The following is a 22,292-nucleotide window of genomic DNA, read 5'->3' as shown; positions in this document are numbered from 1 at the left end:
TATAGAACCACCGAAACCAGCAGGTGTTAGAGCATTCATTCATTCAATCGTATTTATCGAGCGCTTACTGTGTGCAGAGCACTGTACTAAGCGCTTGGGAAGTACAACATGCCACGTTCACAACAGCTGACTTGACCACGTTTAAAACCACCATTTGTTTTGGGTTTTGTTGACCGAACATGGATTTTCAGTAGCAGAAACTACACTGAGAAATATTCAGTAAAACAGATGTCGTGGGGTGTTTTTTTTTCTTTTTCAGCCGTCCAAAATGCGTAGATGAAGTTGCTTTCCAGGAGGAAGTGGTTGCGGTACTCAAAAAGTCCCTGGAAGGAGCTGATGTGAGTACCTGCCTGATACCTAAATCATTAGTTCGAGGCCTAAATTATCAATCAATCGTATTTATTGAGCACTTACTGTGTGCAGAGCACTGTACTAAGCGCTTGGGAAGTACAAGTTGGCAACTTATAGAGACAGTCCCTACCCAACAGTGGGCTCACAGTCTAGAAGAAATTATCCTACAATTAGTGAGAATTAGGCACCGTGGCATGCGCCTGGCTTTCCATACCTACCACTAAATGTTAGAAATACTTTTTCCAGGTACACGAGCGTGCGGGAAATGAGGGAGCATGTAAGAGGTAGAGAGAACATTCTCCATGCGTCCCGCTCTCTCCCCCCTGTTTTCCCCTTTAATCCTGGCTCGGAAGCAGAATCCCTCCTGGCTCTCATCTGTCCATCAAAAGTTTTGAGACTATTTCAGCGTGTGTTAGAATGATTTTTTCTTGCGACATAAAGGTGGAATTCCTTGCTGGCACAATTGTGAAGTACATATTGTTCAAAATATTTCATCCTTTCACCTACCTTGATTTAAAAAAATAATCTGAGTTTCAAAAAAAATGTATAGGGCTACACTTAAAGCCTCTCTGATGTATATTTTGCAGGTTACCACAGAATGCCCAGGTGTTTAGTGTGAAAAATAGAATCAGTAAATAGGAATGTTCTTGAGCATCTTCAATATTTCCATCCCTTTGATGACCTATTATTGGCTCTGTAGCAGGTGTTACACTGAGAAATAGTGCGTATTACCCTGGTGATCATTAGACATTGAGTCCTTTTCACCCAACTGTCACCTGTTTCAGCTTCCTCACTGGTCTCCCTGCTTCCATATATACTGTTGCTTAGCCAAGGTCTCTCCAATCAGCGATATTTACTGAGCACTCTTACTGTGTGTAGAGCCCTGATCTAAGTCCTTCTCCACTCTTTAGAAACCTCCTGCAACTATCCAATTCCCTCCATCAAGCAGAAACTCTTAACCATCGGTTCAACTACTAACTTACATAGTGGCTCTCTTCTCCCACTACTAATTCGCGTTATTCATCCAGCCTGAAACTCCCTAACCCTTCAATTATGCTAGGCAAAGTTCTCCCATCTTCAAAGCCCCTCAGAAATCAGCCGCACAATCTCTATTCAAAAGATTCAATTTTTTTTTTTTATTGTTGCTTGGTCAGGCATATGATGCTCCTTCAACCGATGCAACAACAAAAAAAGTCACATGATATGATACCTGGCTACTCTTATTTCTGTTCACAGGTGATTAAAACTCCTCATCATAGGCTTTAAAGCGCTAAGTACAGTGCTCTGCACACAGTAAGCGCTCAATAAATACGATTGATTTAAAGCACTCAATCACCTAGCTCCCTCATTATCTCCCTGATTTTCTACTATAATCCAGCCTGTACACTTAACTCTTCTACTGCCAATTTACAATACCTTGATTTCATCTTTCTTGCCCACATCCTCCTCTGTCCTGGAACTTCTTCCCCCTTCGTATTTGACGGAGGATAACTCTCCTCACTTCCATAGCTTTATTGAAGACCCATCTTCAAGAGACTTTATCTGACTAAGCCCTCATTTCCTCTTCTCCCGCTCCCTTCTGCGTCAGCCTTGCACTGGGATTTGCACTCTTGACTCACCCTGTCCCTCATTTCCACAGCACTTTTGTACATATCTGTAATTTATTTATTCATATTAATGTCTGTTCCCCCTCTAGACTGTAAGCTCGTTGTGGACAGGGAATGTGTCTGTTTATTGTTACAGTGTACTCTCCCAAGTGCTTAGTACAGTACTCTGTACTAAATACGATTGAACGAATACTCTCCCTAGCACTTAGTACAGAGCTCTGCACACAGTAAGGGCTCAATAAATATGATTGATTGATTAAATAACAGACTGTTGGATTAAGTTTAAAAAGCCTTGATTTGGAGACCATTTTACAATGCAAATACGCCTATTTCTTTTTGGCTATTAGTCTGTGTATATGCCTAAATTCATAATCAAGTACATCCGTATCTGATCCATCATGAGAAGCAGCGTGGCTCAGTGGAAAGAGCCCGGGCTTTGGAGTCAGAGGTCATGGGTTCAAATCCCGGCTCCGCCAGTTGTCAGCTGTGTGACTTTGGGCAAGTCACTTAACTTCTCTGTGCCTCAGTTCCCTCATCTGTAAAATGGGGATTAAGACTGTGAGCCCCACGCGGGACAACCTGATCACCTTGTATCCCCCCAGCGCTTAGAACAGTGCTTTGCACATAGTAAGCGCTTAACAAATACCATCATCATTATTATTATTATTATCAGTCATTTTCCAACAATTCTAAAAATTAGCTATGATTTTTTTTTATTTCATGGTATTTGTTAAGTGCTTAATATGTGTCAGTCCCTGTCCAAAGCCCTGGAATAAATACAGGCTAATTAGGTTGGACACAGTCCCTTTCCCACTTGAGCCTCACAGTCTTAATCCCTATTCTACAGATGAGGAAACTGAGGCACAGAGAAGTGAAGCGACTTGCCCAAGGTCACACAGCAGCAAAGGGTGGAGCGGGATTAGAACCCTGGCCTGCGCGCTGTCCACTAGGCCACGCTTCTTCAATTAGTTTGCAATGCAAATACGCCTATTTCTTTTTGGCTGTCTGTGTGTATGCCTAAATTCGTAATCAGGTACGTCCATACCTGATCCAATCTTTGCAATTATTTATTAAATAATGGAAATGTGCCTGGATTTAGATTAGGCATGAGCCCTGCCGAGGGTGAGTTGGACAGAACAAGCCCAGCCAATTTGTTTGCAGTAGCATTTGCCCTGGACTTTGGACTAAATATGGCCAAAACTTAATTCCCCACAGCTTCCTAATCTCTTGTTTTATGGGCCACCTGGAACCGGGAAAACCTCCACTATTTTGGCAGCAGCCAGGGAACTTTATGGGTAAGTTGGAGTCTCATCACATTTTTGTTAAAGTGGGGCAAAAAGGCAAACACACACCAGGTGGGTGGGTCTCTTCTTCCTGGTGTATAAAGCTGGAAAGGATCAATATTTAGAATTGCCTGTTTGGAAATTTAGAACAGTGCTTTGCACATAGTAAGTGCTTAATAAATGCCATTATTATTATTATTTCTTAGCAAACCAAGAGTTTTTCTAGTAAAACATACAGTCCCTTTTGGGCTTTTTTTTTTTTTGGTTTTGTTTTTAAACCTCATTCGTAAAATCTAGGCTTGTTGAGAGCTTTTAAGCGGAAACCCATCTCTGAATGTGTTGTGCCTTCTGAATTGCCTAAGGATATTTTGGTATTGATGTTATACGTTTGAAGGAAAACAGAAGACATTTAATTGCACCGCTTTTGATATTCTGCAGAAGTTTTTCCATTTTTTCAAGATTCCTTTGGATCTTGGAGAGCAACTGAATCAGTGTATGCGAGGTTTTCTCTTTTATAATGTTAATACTTTGCTATGTACTGTACTGTACTGATTCTATATTCCTTAACAAGGAGATTGTGTTTACATTAGTCAAAAGAGTCTCCTCCCCCACAGCCCTTCAAATTCTGTATATGTTCTAAAAAACCCAAGTTATATGAAAAATCTTCCTTTCACTCATTCAATCGTATTTATTGAGCGCTTACTGTGTGCAGAGCACTGTACTAAACACTTGGGAAGTACAAGTTGGCAACATATAGAGACGGTCCCTACCCAACAGCGGGCTCACAGTCTAGAGGGGGGAGACAGAAAACAAAATAAAATAAATAGTATAGGAAATATGTACAAGTAAAATAACTAGAGTAATAAAACTGTACAAACATATATACAGGTGCTGTGGGAGGGGGAATGAGGTAAGGCGGGAGGATGGGGAGGAGGAGGAGAGGAAGAAGGGGGCTCAGTCTGGGAAGGCCTCCTGGAGGAGGTGAGCTCTCAGTAGGGCTTTGAAGGGAGGAAGAGAGCTAGCTTGGTGGATGGGGGGGGGGGAGGCCATTCCAGGCCCGGGGAAGGACGTGGGCCAGGGGTCGACGGCGGGACAGGCGAGAGCGAGGTACGGTGAGGAGATCAGCGGTAAAGGAGCGGAGGGTGCGGGCTGGGCTGGAGAAGGAGAGAAGGGAGGTGAGGTAGGAGGGGGCGAGGGGATGGACAGCCTTGAAGCCCAGGGTTAGGAGTTTCTGCCTGGTGCGTAGGTTAATCGGTAGCCATTGGAGATTTTTGAGGAGGGGAGTAACATGCCCAGAACGTTTCTGCACAAAGATATCCGGGCAGCGGCGTGAAGTATAGACTGAAGCGGGGAGAGACAGGCGAATGGTAGATCAGAGAGGAGGCTGATGCAGTAATCCAGTCAGGATAGGATGAGAGATTGAATCAGCAGGGTAGCGGCTTGGATAGAGAGGAAAGGGCGGATGTTGGTGATGTTGCAGAGGTGAGACCGGCAGGTTTTGATGACAGATTAGATGTGAGGGGTAAACAAGAGAGCAGAATTGAGGATGACACCAAGGTTGCGGGCTTGTGAGACAGGAAGGATGGTAGTGCCGTCAACAGTGATGGGAAAGTCAGGGAGAGGGCAGGGTTTGGGAGGGAAGACAAGGAGTTCATTCTTGGACTTGTTGAGTTTTAGATGGCGGGCAGACATCCAGATGGAGATGTCTTGAAGGCAGGAGGAGACACGAGCCTGAAGGGAGGGAGAGAGAGCAGGGGCAGAAATGTAGATTTGGGAGTAATCAGCGTAGAGATGATAGTTAAAGCCGTGGGAGTGAATGAGTTCACCAAGGGAGTAAATGTAGATAGAGAACAGAAGGGGACCAAGAACTGACCCTTGAAGAACCCTTACAGTAAGGGGATGGGAGGGGGAGGAGGAGCCCGCGAAAGAGACTGAGAATGAACGGTTGGAGAGATGAGGAGAACCAGGAGAGGAAAGAGTCTGTGAAGCCAAGGTTGGATAGCGTGTTGAGGAGAAGGGGGTGGTCCGCAGTGTCGAAGGCAGCTGAGAGGTCGAGGAGGATTAGGATAGAGTAGGAGCCGTTGGATTTGGCAAGCAGGAGGTCATTGGTGACCTTTGAGAGGGCAGTTTGCGTGGAATGTAGGGGACCGGAGGGGGTCGAGGAGAGAGTTGGCAATGAGGAATTTGAGGCAGCACATGTAGATGACTTGTTCAAGGAGTTTGGAAAGGAAGGAGATAGGTCAATAACTAGAAGATGAGGTGGGGTCAAGAGAGGGTTTTTTTAGGATGGGAGAGACGGGGGTATGTTTGAAAGCAGAGGGGAAGGAACCAGTGGAGAGTGAGCGGTTGAAGATGGAAGTTAAAGAGGGGAGGAGGGACGGAGCGAGAGATTTCATAAGATGAGAGGGAATGGGGTCGGAAGCACAGGTGGCCGGAGTAGCACTTGAGAGGAGGGAGGAGATCTCATCTGAAGGTACTGCCGGGAAGGATGGGAGAATAGCGGAGAGCGTTGAGAGCCGGGGGGTTGGAGAAGGGGGAGGAGTGACTTTGGGGAGCTCAGACCTGATGGATTTAATTTTATTAATGAAGTAGTAGGCCAGATCTTTGGGGGTGAGGGAAGGAGGAGAGGGAGGAACAAGGGGCCCGAGAAGGGAGTTGAATGTACGGAAGAGCTGATGGGGATGGTGGGCATGGGTGTCAATAAGGGAGGAGAAATAGTTTTGTCTGGCGGGGAGAGGGCAGAGTTAAGGCAGGAAAGGATAAACTTGAAGTGAACGAGGTTGGCATGGTGTTTAGACTTTCGCCAGCAGCGTTCGGCAGCTCGAGCATAAGAACGAAGGAGGCGGACAGTGGCAGTGATCCAGGGCTGTGGGTTAGTGGTACGAGAGCGGCGAAGGGAAAGGGGAGCGAGCAAGTTGAGTAGAGAGGGTAGAGTTGAGAGCAGTAATCTGGTCATCAAGATTGGGTAGAGAGGAAAGGGAGGCGAGGTGGGGTGCGAGGCGCTCAGAAAGATGGATCGGGTTGAGAGAGTGGAGGTCTCTGTGAGGTAGTAATATAGATTTACAGGGGAGAGGAGTATGGGTGAGGAGGCAGGTGAGAAGGTTATGATCAGAGAGAGGGATTTCAGAGTTGGTGAGGGTAGAGATAGTGCAGCGGTAGGAGATGATGAGTTCACTTCCTAACCAGTGAACTCTGACTCTCAGGTGTCACTTGGGAATTGTCTGTGAATTTTGAGATTTATATACTAAATAAGAATTTTTGTATATAAATCCCTCAAATTTGGGATTTTTTAAAATAAAATGTGGAAACTCGTAGGCATATTTTCTCTCATTTTCAAGGCCCTTCTTTGCCAAGTATATTTTATAAAACCACATATTCTTAATACATTACAGGCCAGAACTTTTCCGCCAAAGAGTTCTTGAGTTGAATGCATCGGATGAACGTGGAATACAAGTAGTTCGAGAAAAAGTGAAGACTTTTGCCCAGCTAACTGTATCAGGAAGCCGTTCAGAGTAAGTAAACAGGCTGTAGCTATAGCATGTCACAGTTGGGATTCAAGAACCCAAGATTCTGTTTCAAATATGAGACGGTATTCCCTCTAAATCCTGTTCAACTCCCGATCCCAGTTTAATAAGAATTAAAACCAGAGATCTATTCTGCCCTGAGGAGGACACAAAGGATATTGTGCTACCTTCTTACTGCATCCAATTGCTTTATAAAGCCAGCTTATGCTCTATTTTGGGCAACTCACTTCACTTCTCTGGGCCTCAGTTCCTCATCTGTAAAATGGGGACAAAGTCACGCAGCTGACAAGTGGAGGAGCTGGAATTAGAACCCATGACCTCTGACTCCCAAGCCCGGGCTCTTTCCACTGTACTAAGCACTTGGGAAAATACAGCAATAAACAGTGATATTCCCTACCCACAGTGAGCCCCACGTAGGACAACCTGATCACTTTGTATTCCCCCCCAGCGCTTAGAACAGTGCTTTGCTCATAGTAAGCGCTTAAATACCATCATTATTATTATTATTATAGTGTTTTGCACACAGTAAGCACTTAATAAATCCAGTTGAATGAATGAATGTGGATGGCTAAGAACAACCAACGCTGGAAAACAACTCCAGTGCATGTCTTACCAACGGTGGAATTCCTGCTACATAAATCAGAGTTTTCTGCCAATGTGCTACTCAGGGTATTGGTCACTGCAGAAGTCACACTAACCAGCGCTTAGAACAGTGCTTGGCACATAGGAAGCGCTTAACAAATACCATCATCATTATTATTATTCAGCAACATCTTGGACATCTAGCAATCCTATTTAAGAATGCACTGGGTGCTTTGAGTAGGGAAGGGAATGAGAGAGAGGGTCTCCGAAAAAATGGCCTACTTCATCCAGCCAAGTCAGACGCACCAGAAGACCGCATCTGGTGAACTTTATTCTTAAGCCAAAATCTGTGAAAAAGAACATAACCTTAAGAAAGCGGCCGTCACATCAAGGACATGATCTCGTCAGGTTGGGCAGTCTCACGTTGATCTTTTTCAGCCCATCTCACCCCTTGAAGTGTGAGTGGTGTCACTGGTGTCGGCCTGTCGCATGAGGAAAAAAATATACGGGTATAATTCATTCATTCAATCGTATTTATTGAGCACTTACTGTGTGCAGAGCACTGTACTAAGCACTTGGGAAGTACAAGTTAGAAACGTATAGAGACAGTCCCTACCCAGCAACGGGCTCACAGTCTAGAAGGGGGAGACAAACAACAAAACAAAACATGTGGACAGGTGTCAAGTCATCAATCAATCAATCAATCATATTTATTGAGCGCTTGCTATGTGCAGAGCACTGTACTAAGCGCTAATTCTGTGAAGCTACTTTTGGTCATGTTTTCTCACACGAGCGCGCGGATATGTTCGTATTCAGAAATCGTACCTCTTTTCCGACCAAAGGCGGGTTGGCGATTGCTTCATACGGTAAATGATTCCACCGTCAATTTTTTGAAAACCAAAACAATGAGTCTCCTATTAATTCGTGTTTCAGAGTTGAAGTATTTGGACAGACAACTCGCAGTTGGCACAGCTCAGGGCTGCCTTCCCGCCAGGCTCGTCAGGTCACTAAAACGGAAATTCAGAACTCGTAATTGGTGGTGGTGGAGCGGTCCAAGCCTTCTGTACCTGAGCTCATCAGTGCCAGATTCATTCATTCATTCAGTCGTATTTATTGAGTGCTTACTGTGTGCAGAGCACTGTACTATGCACTTGGGAGGTACAAATCGGCAACATAGAGTCGGTCCCTACCCAACAACGGGCTCACAGTCTAGAAGGGGGAGACAGACAACAAAACAAAACAAGTAGACAGGCATCAATACCATCAGATCATCATCAATCGTCATCATCAATCGTATTTATTGAGCGCTTACTGTGTGCAGAGCACTGTACTAAGCGCTTGGGAAGTACAAATTGGCAACATATATAGTCCCTACCCAACAGTGGGCTCACAGTCTAAAAGGAGGAGACAGAGAACAAAACCAAACATACTAACAAAATAAAATAAATAGAATAGATATGTACAAGTAAAATAAATAAATAAATAGAGTAATATGTACAAACATATATAAATATATACAGGTGCTGTGGGGAAGGGAAGGAGGTAAGATGGGGGGGATGGAGAGGGGGACGAGGGGGAGAGGAAGGAAGGGGCTCACTGTGACTCTTTCCACTAGGCCACACTGCTTCTCTGTATGGAGGGAATGTCTCACTTTATTTTGTACTTTCCACGTGCTCAGTTCAGTGTACCATTCATTCATTCATTCAATCATATTTATTGAGCACTTACTGTGTGCAGAGCACTGTACTAAGCGCTTGGGAAGTATCAGTTGGCAACATATAGAGACGGTCCCTACCCATCAGTGAGCTCACAGTCTAGAAGACTTGCCACCCCAGGGCAGCACACAATAAATGCTATCCCTACTCCAACAGTTCTTTCCCGTATCCTGATTGATAGCTCAGAACCTATTATTGTATCAGTGTAATTTAGCATTTTGTTTTTGAATCTAGGAGCATTATTTATTCATTCATTCAGTCGTATTTATTGAGCGCTTACTGTGTGCAGAGCACTGGACTAAGCGCTTGGAAAGGACAATCTAAGCAAACGTGGCTTATTTTGAATTGGCAGCTCTCAGCTCTGAGGGCTTCTGCAGTTAATCAATCGTATTGAGCGCTTACTGTGTGCAGAGCACTGTACTAAGCGCTTGGGAAGTACAAGTTGGCAACATATAGAGACAGTCCCTACCCAACAGTGGGCTCAAAATCTAGACGTTTATATTTGCATCTGCCAGATATTTTACCACTCAGAAGTACTTATCATCTTCATACTTGCAGGTCAGATTGTGAGCCCCTGAGAAGCAGCATGGCCTAGTAAAGTATGGGCCTAATAATAATAATAATAATAATGGTATTTGTTAAGCGCTTACTATGTGCAAAGCACTGTTCTAAGCACTGGTGGGGGATACAAAGTGATCAGGTTGTCCCACGTGGGGCTCACTGTGGGCAGGGAATATCACTGTTGGTTGCTGTATTTTCCCAAGTGCTTAGTAGGAGTCAGAGGACCTGGGTTCTAATCCTACATCTGCCACATGTCTGCTGTGTCACCTTGGGCAAGTCACTTCACTTCTTCGTGCCTCAGTTACAACATCTGTCGAATGGGAATTAAGACTGTGAGTTCCAAGTGGGACATGAGCTGCGTCCAACCTATTCACACTTGTGGGAAGCAGCATGGCGTCTCCCACTTTTAGACTGTGAGCCCGTTGTTGGGTAGGGATTGTCTCTGTATGTTGCTGACTTGTACTTCCCAAGCGCTTAGTACAGTGCTCTGCACACAGTCAGCACTCAATAAATGCGATTGATTGATTGGTTAGAGCCTGGGCCTGGGACTCAGAAGGTCATGGATTCTAATCCTGCCTCCGCCACTTATCTGCTGTGTGTCCTTGGGCAAGTCACACAGCGTGGCTTAGTGGAAAGAGCACAGGCTTGGGAGTCAGAGGTCATGGGTTCTAATCCCACCCCTGCCACTTGTCAGCTGTGTGACTTTGGGCAAGTCACTTGGGACAGCCTGATCACCGTGTATCTACTCCAGCGCTTGGAACAGTGCTGGGCACAGAGTAAGCGCTTAACAAATGCCATCATTACTATTATTATTCTCTGGGCCTCAGTTACCTCATCTGTAAAGTGGGGATTGAGACTGTGAACCCCATGTGGGACAGGGACTCTGTCCAATCTGATTTACTGGTATCTACCCCAGCACAGAAGGGTACAGTGCCTGACACATAATGAGCGCTTAACAAATATCATTATTATTATCAATATTTACCCCAACAGCTTAGTACAGTGTTTTTTGGTATTCGTTAAATGCTTACTATATGTACTAAGAGAGCATATAGAGAAGCAGCAAGGCATAGCAGATAGAACACGGGCCTGGGAACCAGAAGGTCATGGGTTCTAATCCCGGCTCCGCCACTTGTCTGCTGTGTGACTCTGGGCAAGTCACGTCACTGCTCTGTGCCTCAGTTACCTCATCTGTAAAACGGGGATGGAGGCTGTGAGCCCCATGTGGGACAGGGGCTCTGTCCAACCTGATTTGTTCTTAGTATAGTGCCTGGCACATAGTAAGCCCTTAACAAATACCACGATTATTTTTATCATTGTGTCAGGCTCTAGACTGTAGCTCGTTGTGAGCAGGGAATGTGTCCGTTTATTTTTATAATGTACTTTCCCAAGCGCTTAGTGCAGTGCTCTGCACGCAGTAAGTGCTCAATAAATATGATTGGCCGACTTTGGGAATTACACTGGTAGTCAAACAGTCCTCTGGTACAGTGGCTGCATTGTAAACTCTTTGAGGGCAAGGACCGTGTCTACCAACTTTGTGTTTCGTAATAATAATAATAATAATAATAATAATAATAATGTTGGTATTTGTTAAGCGCTTACTATGTGCCAAACACTGTTTTAAGCGTTGGGGTATATACAGTGTAATCAGGTTGTCCCATGTGGTGCTCACAGTCTTAATCCCCATTTTTCAGATGAGGTAACGGAGGCACAGAGAAGTTAAGTGACTTTTTTTAAAATGGCATTTATTAAGTGCTTACTATGTGCAAAGCTCTGTTCTAAGTGCTGGGGAAGTTACGAGGTGATCAGGCTGTCCCACGTGGGGCTCACAATCTTAATCCCCATTTTTCAGATGAGGTAACTGAGGCACTGAGAAGTTGTGACTTTTTTTAAATGGCATTTATTAAGCACTTACTATGTGCAAAGCACTGTTCTAAGCGCTGGGGAAGTTACAAGGTGATCGGGTTGTCCCATGTGGGGCTCACAGTCTTAATCCCCATTTTCCAGATGAGGTAACTGAGGCCCAGAGAAGTTAAGTGACTTGCCCAAAGTCACACAGCTGACGAGTGGCAGAGCCGGGATTCGAACCCACGACCTCCGACTCCAAAGCCCGGGCTCTTTCCACGGAGCCACGTTGCCCAAAGTCACACAGCTGGCGAGTGGCAGAGCCGGGATTCGAACCCACGACCTCCGACTCCAAAGCCCGGGCTCTTTCCACGGAGCCACGTTGCCCAAAGTCACACAGCGGGCGAGTGGCAGAGCCGGGATTCGCACCCACGACCTCTGACTCCCAAGCCCGGGCTCTTTCCGCTAAGCCAGAGGCTTAGTACAGTGTTCTGCCCCACTGTTGGGTAGGGACCGTCTCTATGTGTTGCCAATTTGTGCTTCCCAAGCGCTTAGTACAGTGCTCTGCACGTAGTAAGCGCTCAATAAATACGATTGATGATGATGATTATGATGCCCCGAGCAAGTGCTCAATAAAGACCATTGATTGTAGTGAGCAGCTCCTGTTGGCAGGTAATGAATAGCCCACAGCTCCTGCAGGATCTAGGCCAGAATCTCATTTTAGCCAATCGCACTGTGGCAGCAATCAATCAATCAGTCGTATTTTTTGAGCGCTTACTGTGTGCGTGTACTAAGCGCTTGGGAAGTCCAAGTTGGCAACATCTAGAGACAGTCCCTACCCAACAGTGGGCTCACAGTCTAGAAGGGGGAGACAGACGACAAAGCAAAACATATTAACAAAGTAAAATAAATAGAATACTGAACTTCATCCTATGTGCGTGCTCGTATGAGGGATGAGATCGGGGAGGAGGGACATGGGAGATGAGGGTTAAGCACATAGTCCAGTGCTCTGCACACAGTAAGCGCTCAATAAATACGATTGAGTGAATGAGAACCGAGAAGTACATAATCCAGGGGAAAACAAGAAAGAAACCCGAAAGAAAGAAACCCGGTCAACCCAATTCGCGTGTTTTACAAGTTGCTCTCGAGAAGAACTATCTAGTATAAAACAAAAATGAACGGAGGCTGTTGTTCAAGAGTCGTTTGCTTCTTTCCGCGGTGCGTTAGCGGGAAGCCGTGTCCGCCCTTTAAGATCGTGATTCTGGACGAAGCAGACTCCATGACCTCAGCGGCCCAAGCGGCTTTAAGACGCACGATGGAGAAAGAGTCTAAAACTACTCGTTTTTGCCTGATCTGTAATTACGTCAGCCGGTAGGTATGCCGTTACCGTCCACGCTCCTAGTATAATAATGATGGCATTTATTAAGCGCTTGCTGTAATAATAATGTTGGTATTTGTTAAGCGCTTACCATACCTCCCCATCCCCCCCATCTTACCTCCTTCCCTTCCCCACAGCACCTGTATATATGTATATATATTTATTTATTTTACTTGTACATTTCTATCCTATTTATTTTATTTTGTTGGTATGTTTGGTTCTGTTCTCTGTCTCCCCCTTTTAGACTGTGAGCCCACTGTTGGGTAGGGACTGTCTCTATGTGTTGCCAATTTTTACTTCCCAAGCGCTTAGTACAGTGCTCTGCACATAGTAAGCGCTCAATAAATACGATTGATTGATTGATTGATATATGTTTGTACATATTTATTACTCTATTTATTTCTTTTACTTGTACTTATCTATTCTATTTATTTTATTTTGTTAGTATGTTTGGTTTTGTTCTCTGTCTCCCCCTTTTAGACTGTGAGCCCACTGTTGGGTAGGGACTGTCTCTATATGTTGCCAATTTGTACTTCCCAAGCGCTTAGTACAGTGCTCTGCACACAGTAAGCGCTCAATAAATACGATTGATGATGATGATGATGTGCAAGGCACTGTTCTAAGCGCTGGGGTAAATACAAGGTAATCAGGTTGTCCCACGTGGGACTCACAGCCTTCATCCCCACTTTACAGATGAGGGAACTGAGGCCCGGAGAAGTGAAGTGACTTGCCCAAAGTCGCACAGCTGACAAGTGGCAGAGCCGGGATTTGAACCCACGACCTCTGACTCCAAAGCCCGGGCTCTTTCCACGGAGCCACGCTGCTTCTCCCGTGCTTGCTATGTGCAAAGCACTGTTCTAAGCGCTGGGGAGGTTACAAGGTGACCAGGTTGTCCCACGGGGGGCTCACAGTCTTCATCCCCATTTTCCAGATGAGGTAACCGAGGCACAGAGAAGTGAAGCGACTTGCCCAAAGTCACACAGCTGACAAGTGGTGGAGCCGGGATTTGAACCCATGACCTTTGACTCCAAAGCCCGGGCTCTTTCCACTGAGCCACGCTCCTAGTATCGCATTTTGATGCCCCCCTTTGTTTTCTGATTGGTTTAGGGAATAAAATCTAAATTATCATACAGTCATCCAGTTTTTCTTGGGGAAGTGGTACTGCGTACTCTTAAATTAAATTAGAGAAGCAGCGTGGCTCAGTGGAAAGAGCCCGGGCTTTGGAGTCAGAGGTCATGGGTTCAAATCCCGGCTCCGCCAACTGTCAGCTGTGTGACTTTGGGCAAGTCACATAACTTCTCTGTGCCTCAGCTACCTCATCTGTAAAATGGGGATGAAGACTGTGAGCCCCCCGTGGGACAACCTGATCACCTTGTAACCACCCCAGCGCTTAGAACAGTGCTTTGCACATAGTAAGCGCTTAATAAATGCCATTATTATTATTATTATTCTTCACTAGCCTGGTTGTTGCCTACTCCGGGAAAGTTTCTCCGTCTCTGAAGTTTCTCTTCACTGTTTTCTCTCAACATGATTCTTTCTTTCTCTTACAGGATAATTGAGCCCTTAACTTCCCGATGCTCAAAATTCCGCTTCAAGCCTCTGTCGGATAAAATCCAACACCAGAGATTACTAGATATCTCAGAGAAGGAAAAAGTAAAGATCAGCAATGAGGTAGCTTGGGTTTTGTTTTGGAAATTTCCCTCCCCGAAGGAACTTTTCCTCTGCAAGGTGTATTGGTTTCGTTGGCTCTACTGCACATAAAATTCCCATCTGGGTAGCAACTTGAATGTGCAGGACCCGTAAAAATAATAATTTTAAATTATCAGTGCAGTATAATTTTTTAAATGGTATTTTTTAAGCACGTACCGTGTGCCTTGGGTTTTGTTTTTGAAATTTCCCTCCCCGATGGAACTTTTCCTCTGCAAGGTGTATTGGTTTCGTTGGCTCTACTGCACATAAAATTTCCATCTGGGTAGCAACTTGAATGTGCAGGACCCGTAAAAATAACAATTTTAAATGATCAATGCAGAATAATTTTTTAAATGGTATTTTTTAAGCACGTACCGTGTGCCTTGGGTTTTCTTTTTGAAATTTCCCTCCCCGTAGGAACTTTTCCTCTGCAAGGTGTATTGTTTTCGTTGGCTCTACTGCACATAAAATTTCCATCTGGGTAGCAACTTGAATGTGCAGGACCCGTAAAAATAATAATTTTAAATTATCAATGCAGAATAATTTTTTAAATGGTATTTTTTAAGCACGTACCGTGTGCCTTGGGTTTTGTTTCTGAAACTTCCCTCCCCGATGGAACTTTTCCTCTGCAAGGTGTATTGGTTTCGTTGGCTCTACTGCACATAAAATTCCCATCTGGGTAGCAACTTGAATGTGCAGGACCCGTAAAAATAATAATTTTAAATTATCAATGCAGAATAATTTTTTAAATGGTATTTTTTAAGCACGTACCGTGTGCCTTGGGTTTTGTTTTTGAAATTTCCCTCCCCGATGGAACTTTTCCTCTGCAAGGTGTATTGGTTTCGTTGGCTCTACTGCACATAAAATTCCCATCTGGGTAGCAACTTGAATGTGCAGGACCCGTAAAAATAATAATTTTAAATTATCAGTGCAGAATAATTTTTTAAATGGCATTTTTTAAGCACGTACCGTGTGCCTTGGGTTTTGTTTTTGAAATTTCCCTCCCCGAAGGAACTTTTCCTCTGCAAGGTGTATTGGTTTCGTTGGCTCTACTGCACATAAAATTCCCATCTGGGTAGCAACTTGAATGTGCAGGACCCGTAAAAATAATAATTTTAAATTATCAATGCAGAATAATTTTTAAATGGTATTTTTTAAGCACGCACCGTGTGCCTTGGGTTTTGTTTTTGAAATTTCCCTCCCTGAAGGAACTTTTCCTCTGCAAGGTGTATTGGTTTCATTGGCTCTACTGCACGTAAAATTTCCATCTGGGTAGCAACTTGAATGTGCAGGAACCGTAAAAATAATAATAATTTTAAATTATCAGTGCAGAATAATTTTTTAAATGGTATTTTTTAAGCACATACTATGTGCCGACACTGTGTTAAGTGCTGGTTTAGATACAAGCTGGTCAGGTTGGAAGCAGGTCATGTTCCACCTGGGGCTCGCAGTCTTAATTCCCATTTTACAGATGAAGTAACTGAGGCACAGAAAAGTGAAGTGACTTACCAAAGGTCACCCAGCAGATTAGTGGTAGGTCTGGGATTAGAACCCAGTTCCTTCTGTCTCCCAGGCCCATGCTCTGTCATTCATTCATTCAATAAATACAATTGATTGATTCATTCATTCAATCGTATTTATTGAGCGCTTACTGTGTGCAGAGCACTGTACTAAGCGCTTGGGAAGTACAAGTTGGCAACATGTAGAGATGGTCCCTGCCCAACAACGGGCTCACAGTCTAGAAGCCACTAGGCCAGGCTGCTTCTCTTCTAGTTGGTATAGACATTCCTTTAATAATCCTTTAAATGATTTAAATTTAAATAATAATTTAAATAATAAATTCATTTAAATACTCATTATTATTATATCTGTTAAGTGTTTACTATGTGCCAGATTTAAACTTAAATAATAATTTAAAAAATAAATTCATTTAAATACTCATTATTATTATTATATTTGTTAAGTGCTTACTATGTGCCAGATTTAAACTTAAATAATAATTTAAAAAATAAATTCATTTAAATACTCATTATTATTATTATATTTAAGTGCTTACTATGTGCCAGATTTCAATTTAAATATTAATTTAAAAAATAAATTCATTTAAAAACTCATTATTATTATTATATTTGTTAAGTGCTTACTATGTGCCAGATTTAAACTTAAATAATTTAAAAAATAAATTCATTTAAATACTCATTATTATTATTATATTTGTTAAGTGCTTACTATGTGCCAGATTTCAATTTAAATAATAATTTAAATAATAAATTCATTTAAATACTCATTATTATTATTATTATATTTGTTAAGTGCTTACTATGTGCCAGGCACTGTACGAAGCACTGGGGATGAATAGAAGCCAATCGGTTTGGGTACAGTCCTTTGGCCCACATGGGGCTCACAGTTTCAATCCCCATTTTACAAATGAAGTAACTGAGGCCCGGAGAAGCGACTTGCCCAAGGTCACACAGCAGGCAAGTGCTTAGAACAGTGCTTCAGCGCTTAGAACAGTGCTCTGCACATAGTAAGCGCTTAATAAATGCCATTATTAAAAAAAAAAAAAGTGACCGAGCCAGGATCAGAACCCATGACCTTCCGTCCCCCAGGCCCGGGCTCCGTCCACCACGCCGTGAAATGTTAAAGGAATCCTTTCGACTGGAAAAGGGGTTTTCTGAAATATTTTTTTTTTAAAAAAAGATATGCTGTGATACTCATGAGAGCCTTCATTTAATCGTATTTATTGCTGTTCTGGAGAAGTGGCAAGCAGCAGCAGCCAACCGAGTGACAAAAGAAAGCCACTCGTAGGCTGAGCCATTTGTATGTATTTATTACTCTATTTTACTTGTACATATTTATTCTATTTATTTTATTTTGTTATTTATTTATTTTACTTGTACATATTTATTGTATTTATTTTATTTTGTTTTTATTTATTTTACTTGTGCATATTTATTCTATTTATTTTATTTTGTTTTTTATTTATTTTACTTGTACATATTTATTGTATTTATTTTATTTTGTTATTTATTTATTTTACTTGTACATATTCTATTTATTCTGTTAATATGTTCGGGTTTGTTCTCTGTCCCCCCCCCCAGACTGTGAGCCCACTGCTGGGTAGGGACCGTCTCTAGATGTTGCCAACTTGTACTTCCCAAGCGCTTAGTCCGGTGCTCTGCACACAGTAAGCGCTCAATAAATACAATTGATTGATTGAATAAATGTTGGGTAGGGACCGTCTCTGTATGTTGCCAACTTGTACTTCCCAAGCGCTTAGTACAGTGCTCTGCACGCAGTAATGCTCAATAAATACGATTGAATGAATGAATGAATGTTGTGTAGGGACCGTCTCTATATGTTGCCAACCTGGACCTCCCAAGCGCTTAGTACAGTGCTCTGCACACAGTAAGCGCTCAATAAATACGCTTGAATGAATGAATGAATGAATGAATTAAAGCACCCCCCCCTTTTCCCATCCGTCGTGCTGCTTTTGGGTGCTGAGCGTCTTGGACTTCCCATTATTGGTCCCCACTATCTGCCGTAATGACTCTCCCACCTAACGAACGGTGTGTTGGGGTTTGGGGGATTATGGAACTTTTAAGCCCAATTTGCCAAGCACTGTACTGAGGACTGGGGTTTATATATACTAGATAATCAGGTTGTATCATCATCATCAATCGTATTTATTGAGCGCTTAATGTGTGCAGAGCACTGTACTAAGGGCTGGGGTTTATATATACTAGATAATCAGGTTGTATCATCATCATCAATCGTATTTATTGAGCGCTTACTGTGTGCAGAGCACTACTAAGGGCTGGGGTTTATATATACTAGATAATCAGGTTGTATCATCATCATCAATCGTATTTATTGAGCGCTTACTGTGTGCAGAGCACTGTACTAAGCGCTCGGGAAGTACAAGTTGGCAACATATAGAGACGGTCCCTGCCCAACAGTGGGCTCACAGTCTAAAAGGAAAGTGAAGAAAAGTGAAGAAAAGGTTGTACCCACAGTCGCAGGCCCACCTGGGGCTCACGTAAAAGGGAGCAGGATTCAATCCCCATTTTGCAGATGAGGAAGCTGAGGCACAAGACAGATTAAGTGACTTGCCCAGTAGCGCAGCCAGGATCGGATTCCAGGTCCTCAGACTCCCTGGCTTGAATTCTTTCTACTAGCCCACGTAGCTTTCTACTAGCCCACGTTGAGCGCTTCGCTTGCTGACCCATTTGGGGGTTAGAGCATTATCAATCAATCGTATTTATTGAGTGCTTACTGTGTGCAGAGCACTGTACTAGGCGCTTGGGAAGTCCAAGTTGGCAACATAGAGAGACAGTCCCTACCCAACAGTGGGCTCAGTATTCCAAGACTGTGAGTATTCTAGACTGTGAGCCCACCCTCTAGACTGTGAGCCCACTGTTGGGTAGGGACCGTCTCTATATGTTGCCAACTTGGATTTCCCAAGCGCTTAGTACAGTGCTCTGCACACAGTAGGCGCTCAATAAATACGATTGATTGATTGATTCCAACTGTGCATTTCTGTGAGCCCACTGTTGGGGAGGGACCGTCTCTATATGTTGCCAACTTGTACTTCCCAAGCGCTTAGTACAGTGCTCTGCACATAGTAAGCGCTCAATAAATACGATTGAATGAATGAATGAATGGTAGTCCGTATTCTCGGATGTGGACGTTCCTAAGTGTCGCCCACCCTAAAACGTTTGCCAGCTGTCTAAAGCATATGTGGGCCCCACCCAATGTGTGATTTTCTATCATGGTACCTATTTAAATCAGTGTCCCGCTCCTAATCAATCAGTCAATCAATCAATCAATAATGGTATTTGAGTGCTAAGAATTTGCAGCGCACTAAACACTTGCGATAGTACAACGGCATTAGCAGGCATGATTCCTGTCCTTGAGACGCTAAACTCGTGAGTGGGGAGACGCATTAAAATAAATGACAGGTAGTAAGAAGCAACAGAGTTTAAAGATGTGCACATTAATCATTTTGGTACTTTAATGGCATTTATTAAGCGCTTACTATGTGCAAAGCACTGTTCCAAGCGCCTGGGGAGGTTACAAGGTGATCAAGTTGTCCCACGGGGGGGGTCACAGTTTTAATCCCCATTTTAATAATAATAATAATAATAATAATAATGATGGCATTTATGAAGCGCTTACTATGTGCAAAGCACTGTTCTAAGCACTGTGGGGGGTTACGAGGTGATCAGGTTGTTCCACGGGGGGTCACAGTTTTAATCCCCATTTTAATAATAATAATAATGATGGCATTTATGAAACGCTTACTATGTGCAAAGCACTGTTCTAAGCGCTGGGGGGGTTACAAGGTGATCAAGTTGTACCACGGGGGATCACAGTTTTAATCCCCATTTTAATAATAATAATAATGATGGCATTTATGAAGCGCTTACTATGTGCAAAGCACTGTTCTAAGCGCTGGGGGGGTTACAAGGTGATCAGGTTGTCCCATGGGGGGTCACAGTTTTAATCCCCATTTTAATAATAATAATAATGATGGCATTTATTAAGCACTTACTACGTACAAAGCACTGTTCTAAGCGCTGGGGGGGTTACAAGGTGATCAGGTTGTCCCACGGGGGTCACAGTTTTAATCCCCATTTTAATAATAATAATAATAATGATGGCATTTATGAAGCGCTTACTATGTGCAAAGCACTGTTCCAAGCGCCTAGGGGGGTTACAAGGTGATCAGGTTGTCCCACGGGGGGGGGGGTGTCACAGTTTTAATCCCCATTTTAATAATAATAATAATGATGGCATTTATGAAGCGCTTACTATGTGGAAAGCACTGTTCTAAGCGCTGGGGGGGGTTACATGGTGATCAGGTTGTCCCACGGGGGGCGGCTCACAGTCTTCATCCCCGTTTTACAGATGAGGTAACTGAGGCACAGAGCTCTGTGCCAAGCACTGTTCTAAGCTCAACATGTCGAAGACTGAACTCCTTGTCTTCCCTCCCAAACCTTGTCCTCTCCCTGACTTTCCCATCTCTGTTGACGGCACTACCATCCTTCCCGTCTCACAGGCCCGCAACCTTGGTGTCGTCCTCGACTCCGCTCTCTCATTCACCCCTCACATCCAAGCCGTCACCAAAACCTGCCGGTCTCAGCTCCGCAACATTGCCAAGCTCCGCCCTTTCCTCTCCATCCAAACCGCTACCCTGCTCATTCAAGCTCTCATCCTATCCCGTCTGGACTACTGCACCAGCCTTCTCTCTGATCTCCCATCCTCGTGTCTCTCTCCACTTCAATCCATACTTCATGCTGCTGCCCAAATTATCTTTGTCCAGAAACGCTCTGGGCATATTACTGCCCTCCTCAAAAATCTCCAGTGGCTACCAATCAATCTGCGCATCAGGCAGAAACTCCTCCCCCTGGGCTTCAAGGCTGTCCATCCCCTCGCCCCCTCCTACCTCACCTCCCTTCTCTCCTTCTACAGCCCAAATAGCCCTCACCCTCCGCTCCTCTGCCGCTGACCTCCTCACCGTACCTCGTTCTCGCCTGTCCCGCCGTCAACCCCCGGCCCACGTCATCCCCCGGGCCTGGAATGGCCTCCCTCTGCCCCTCCGCCAAGCTAGCTCTCTTCCTCCCTTCAAGGCCCTACTGAGAGCTCACCTCCTCCAGGAGGCCTTCCCAGACTGAGCCCCTTCCTTCCTCTCCCCCTCGTCCCCCTCTCCATCCCCCCATCTTACCTCCCTCCCTTCCCCACAGCACCTGTATATATGTATATATGTTTGTACATATTTTTTTACTCTATTTATTTATTTATTTAATTTATTTGTACATATCCTATTTATTTTATTTTGTTAGTATGTTTGGTTTTGTTCTCTGTCTCCCCCTTTTAGACTGTGAGCCCACTGTTGGGTAGGGACTGTCTCTATGTGTTGCCAATTTGTACTTCCCAAGCGCTTAGTACAGTGCTCTGCACATAGTAAGCGCTCAATAAATACGATTGATGATGATGATGATGGTAGATACAGGTTAATCAGGTTGGACACAGTCCTGCAGACACTGTTACCGATGCGGGGAGGTGTAGGTGATTTGGAAATGCTGATTTTGCATTAGGAAGGGAAATAGGGTGGGAAGATGAGCGATTCATCAGCCGAGTTCCCTAGAGGGGATCAATCAATTGTATTTATTGATTGGGGATCTAATCACTAAGCTTTCTCCCCTATTCCCAGCCACCTTTCAACACTCCTGCCGCACCCATGTTCAACCACTTCCTCCCCTGGCCTCCTAGTCCTCTTCCCTGCTCGCCAGCAATTTGTTTTAATAATAACAATGGCATTTATTAAGTGCTTACCCTGTGCAAAGCACTGTTCTAAGCGCTGGGGAAGATTACAAGGTGATCAGGTTGTCCCACGGGGGGCTCACAGTCTTCATCCCCATTTTACAGATGAGGGAACTGAGGCTCAGAGAAGTTAGATGACTTGCCCAAGGTCACACAGCAGACATGTGGCGGAGCCGGGATTCGAACCCATAACCTCTGACTCCAAAGCCTGAGCTCTTTCCACTGAGCCACGCTGCTTCTTCCAGTTCTTGGTTTGATCTTTAATCATAGCATCAGTTGCTTTTGTGGGTGCAGTGATGCTGGTGGTGACCTCGGCAGCAATAATAGTAATAATAATAATAATAATAATAATAATAATAATAATAATAATAAGATCTGTTAAGCGCTTACTATGTGCCAGGCACTGTACTTGGATACCAGCCAGGCGGGTT

General features: G+C 44.0%; 1 protein-coding gene across 2 annotated transcripts in view; it reads left to right on the top strand.

The window, feature by feature from the left end:
- Positions 1-22,292, top strand: part of RFC4 (replication factor C subunit 4) — a 44,560-nt gene that overhangs the window by 5,512 nt on the left and 16,756 nt on the right. The window contains exons 3-7 of one of the 2 annotated variants that reach the window (XM_038747516.1): positions 260-338; positions 3,174-3,253; positions 6,634-6,753; positions 12,696-12,839; positions 14,397-14,517. In XM_038747516.1, coding sequence (XP_038603444.1) covers positions 260-338; positions 3,174-3,253; positions 6,634-6,753; positions 12,696-12,839; positions 14,397-14,517 — 544 coding nt within the window. The remainder of the gene's footprint in view (positions 1-259; positions 339-3,173; positions 3,254-6,633; positions 6,754-12,695; positions 12,840-14,396; positions 14,518-22,292) is intronic. The other variant, XM_038747524.1, reaches the window with a different exon arrangement.

The sequence above is a fragment of the Tachyglossus aculeatus genome, chromosome 1 (genome assembly GCF_015852505.1).
Source record: "Tachyglossus aculeatus isolate mTacAcu1 chromosome 1, mTacAcu1.pri, whole genome shotgun sequence".
Classification (NCBI taxonomy): domain Eukaryota; kingdom Metazoa; phylum Chordata; class Mammalia; order Monotremata; family Tachyglossidae; genus Tachyglossus; species Tachyglossus aculeatus.
Note: the sequence above shows the minus strand (reverse complement) of the source record. Positions and strands in the feature narration are given on the sequence as shown.